General features: G+C 58.1%; 1 protein-coding gene across 1 annotated transcript in view; it reads left to right on the top strand.

The window, feature by feature from the left end:
- LOC127749671 (uncharacterized) overlaps positions 1 to 3,026 on the top strand; it is a 12,316-nt gene extending 9,290 nt beyond the window's left edge. Inside the window, exons 4-6 of the mRNA XM_052268793.1 lie at positions 24 to 345; positions 762 to 847; positions 2,864 to 3,026. Of these exons, the coding sequence (XP_052124753.1) occupies positions 24 to 345; positions 762 to 847; positions 2,864 to 3,026 (571 nt within the window). The remainder of the gene's footprint in view (positions 1 to 23; positions 346 to 761; positions 848 to 2,863) is intronic.
- The last annotated feature ends 303 nt before the right edge of the window (positions 3,027 to 3,329 follow it).

Genomic DNA, 3,329 nt, shown 5'->3' with positions numbered 1-3,329 from the left:
ATGGCTTGACTTGTGTCCCACAGCACTCCCCGCTGCTGGTGCTCGGACTGCCGCACCGCCCCGTCGCCCCGCTGCTGGGAGGACCACGACGTCCTGTCCGTCAAGAGAGCCCTGCGGCGCCAGCTGCAGGACGCGCTGCCGCAGGCCGCCGAACATCTCAAGGGTCTCCAGGACCAGTTCCGGGTGGAGCAGGCCCTGCCCGCCCTTACCCTGCTGACGGGCGAGTCCTGGGACGTGACGCTGCGGGGCGGCGGCCGGGAGCTGACGGGGACCCTGCGGACCTCCGAGGAGCCCCTCACCAAGGCCCTGTGCCTCCTGCTGGCGGCGAGGGTCGCGCTCACTGAGGTAGGCGATGCGGTGTTTTGCAATGTTTTACCTCGCGAGTTAACTTTCTCCTGCTTGATCGCTCTCGGACAACCGGATACGCTCTCCTGGAACAACTCTAGGTGCGCTATTCTACGGAAACAATTGCTGTTGCAGTCTTGGGTTTGTTGCAAGATATGTCCATCCCTATCCCTATTTTAGTTAAGATACCTGTCCTGTCGCAGGTGTGTCCGGCTACCACACACAATATTTTAATGTGTTTTTCAAATTTATACATTCCGTTTTCCGGCAACAAAGTCCTAATTTTAGCTAGTATCTGAACCTTATGCAATAATCAATCCATGCATCCATGCGCACAGCTTGACTATATCGTCAGCATGTAATGTTGTGAGACCTGCTGTGTGCCTCCGTGTACTACACCCAGTGTGGTTGTGCAGGACCGAGCTGCTGCGCGGGACCCACCACCTGCAGCTACACCATTACCACCTGCAGCTGCTCACTCACCTCCTGCCCCTGGACCCACGCCTGCTGCAGACCCCCTCGCCGCCCGGGACCCACCACCTGCCGAGGCGCTGCCCCCGCGGGAGATGGATGTGAGCAGTATCAGCTGGAGTGGACCCGACTACAAGCAGCAGGAGGAGGCAGCCGTGCTGCGGGACGCGCCAGGGGTAAGTGTGCGCCTGACCTCGAGCCTCACGGCCCGCACGAGGCTGCGGGTAGCGGCCCGGTATAGTGCAGGCAGTTCTGCACGTTACTGGCCGCCCGAGAGTGACTCTGTTCTGCCGCAGGTGACCCGGCTGGTCGATGTGTGCTGCCACAGGAACTCCGCCTGGAGCCTCGAGCTGCTGCAGCGCGCCGCGCCCACGCTGGAGCGGCTGCGTGTGAACTACCCCCGCGAGGCCCACCTGCGCGCAGTGCACGCCATGCCGCGGCTGAGGAGGCTGCACGTGGAGGGTGATAATGCCCTGGACGCTCAGCCACCCGAGCTGCCCACGCTGCCGCCGGGACACGCCAGCCTGCAGTGGCTCAGGGTGGATGGCCTCCCCCGCGCCACGACACAGTCCCTGCTGCGGGCACACGGCGGCACGCTGGAGGAGCTGGTGCTGTGGGTGGGCACGGCGGGGAGTCATGAGTGGCCATGGAGCTGCGGCGACCTGCACTCGCTGCTGCAGCAGAGCGGGCTGCGGGCGCTCAGGAGGCTCGTGCTGCGGAGGTTGGGGAGCCACGAGCTAGCCGCCTGCACGCAGCAGCGCGCCGAGGTGCGGCGGGTGCTGCCCGGGGTCGAGGTGCTGTGCACCTTGTGTGTCCGTGTGGAGTATGAAGAGGTCTAGGGGCGGCTATCAGCGGGCGTGCCCCCGCCACCCTGTGGCAGCGAGAGGACCCCAAACAGCAGGGCCGGCAGGTACACCGGGGCGTGTTCGGTTTCCCAGCGCAGACAACACTCCTCGCGACCCGCATGCACGGCGGGACAAGGCACAGCAAGCGCGCTGACGTTAACCTATGGCGGGCGGCCACGGGTGCAGCCCACTCTACGGGTGTGTTTCGTGGTGACTTTTCGACTCGGTTTGCAACACTGCTGCCGAACGGGCCGAGCCTCGTGCTGGCGGACCACACTGAAGTCCACCAGCCAGGTACAGGGAGCGCCGCCGTGAATTCAAATCATTCCTTTATGTACTGCGTCATACGATAAATACATTTTCTTTTAACACATTTAATAAGTCATTATCAAAAATAAAATAAGTAAAACCTATCGGTATTATTATTGTACTCATTTCCAACTGTTTTATTTGTACGGGGTACCAAGGCGTGACAAAGATGGATGTCGTGCTCTGAATGCGGGACGTTTCTCTGTGCGTGGTGGGTGCAACCCCTCAGCTCACTGAGCGGCCGGCGCCGGGCGGGTAGGCCGGCCCGCACAGCAGCGCTGTGGAGCGGCACGGCCCGCCTGCCAGCGACCGCCACTCGCGCCGTGACTCTTCTGGGTGGGGTTTCTTTTCTTGCGTCAGCAGCAGCCTTAATTGGAAATAGATGTCGTGGTGAAGTCATCCTCTTGAGTAAGTCCTGCTGAGGCAACACTACCACGGCGTCCAAAATGCGTCCGTTTTCTTGTCATCTCTTTACTTTACCTGCACGAGCCAGTTACTCGAGCAGGGGGGTCGTGTTCCCCTCTGGGTCGGGGTAGGTGAGCTCCGCCGCCCACTCGAAGATTGGCGCGAAGTAGCTAGTCACGTATGAACTCCGAGAATGTTATTAAACGATTCGATTCGCATCCGAAATAGTGAGATAAGCTTCGATTCGATTCGAGGTAAAATTTTATATTCGATTCGATACGACTCTGAAAAAGGGTGATTCGCACACCTCTATCCCTGCTTTTCCTCTGATGCCTGCTAGCGACCATCCGGCCCCTCCTGCCTGGGCCCATGCCCTAGAGACGTTCACTTTGCCCAAAGAGTTCGGATTTTGAGCAGGCTCGTTCTTAAAGTGTTCTAATTCCAAAATGATGAACAAAAATATATTTTTTTTCGATTTTTCGGACCAGGGGAAAAGGTCCCAATGGGCCTTCAAGTTTAACATGGGGCTCTTATGGAAGAAAAGTCCAAAAAGTGAAATTTCCCACTATCGGCTTCACAGTGTTGTATCTTGGGGTGATAGTTATTGGTCTGTTGTATCTTGGGGTGATAGTTATTGGTCGTACTGGTTAAAGCCCTTAGGCCGGTGGAGCGACTAGCTTGATGTGTCTGACGGCGAGGAGCGAGGAAGACAGACCACTAGGTACAGTTCCATGAAGACTGGTTTATTTCATCTAGTGCAGAACACTTTATAACTTCTGACAGGCAGTGGTGCCAACGCCAACATGACAATATACAACACACAGAGACTTGCGATTCTGCACGTCGCCAGGGAGAGCGTGCTCGAGGGATCAGCTTGCTCATGCTCATGTGGAAGGGACGTGGGAGTGGGACACGTGTTGAGCGAAGAGGAAAGAGATTCGAGAAGGCAAACCT

This window comes from Frankliniella occidentalis, unplaced genomic scaffold (genome assembly GCF_000697945.3).
Source record: "Frankliniella occidentalis isolate FOCC.00 unplaced genomic scaffold, Focc_3.1 Scaffold76, whole genome shotgun sequence".
NCBI classification, from domain to species: Eukaryota; Metazoa; Arthropoda; class Insecta; order Thysanoptera; family Thripidae; genus Frankliniella; species Frankliniella occidentalis.
Note: the sequence above shows the minus strand (reverse complement) of the source record. Positions and strands in the feature narration are given on the sequence as shown.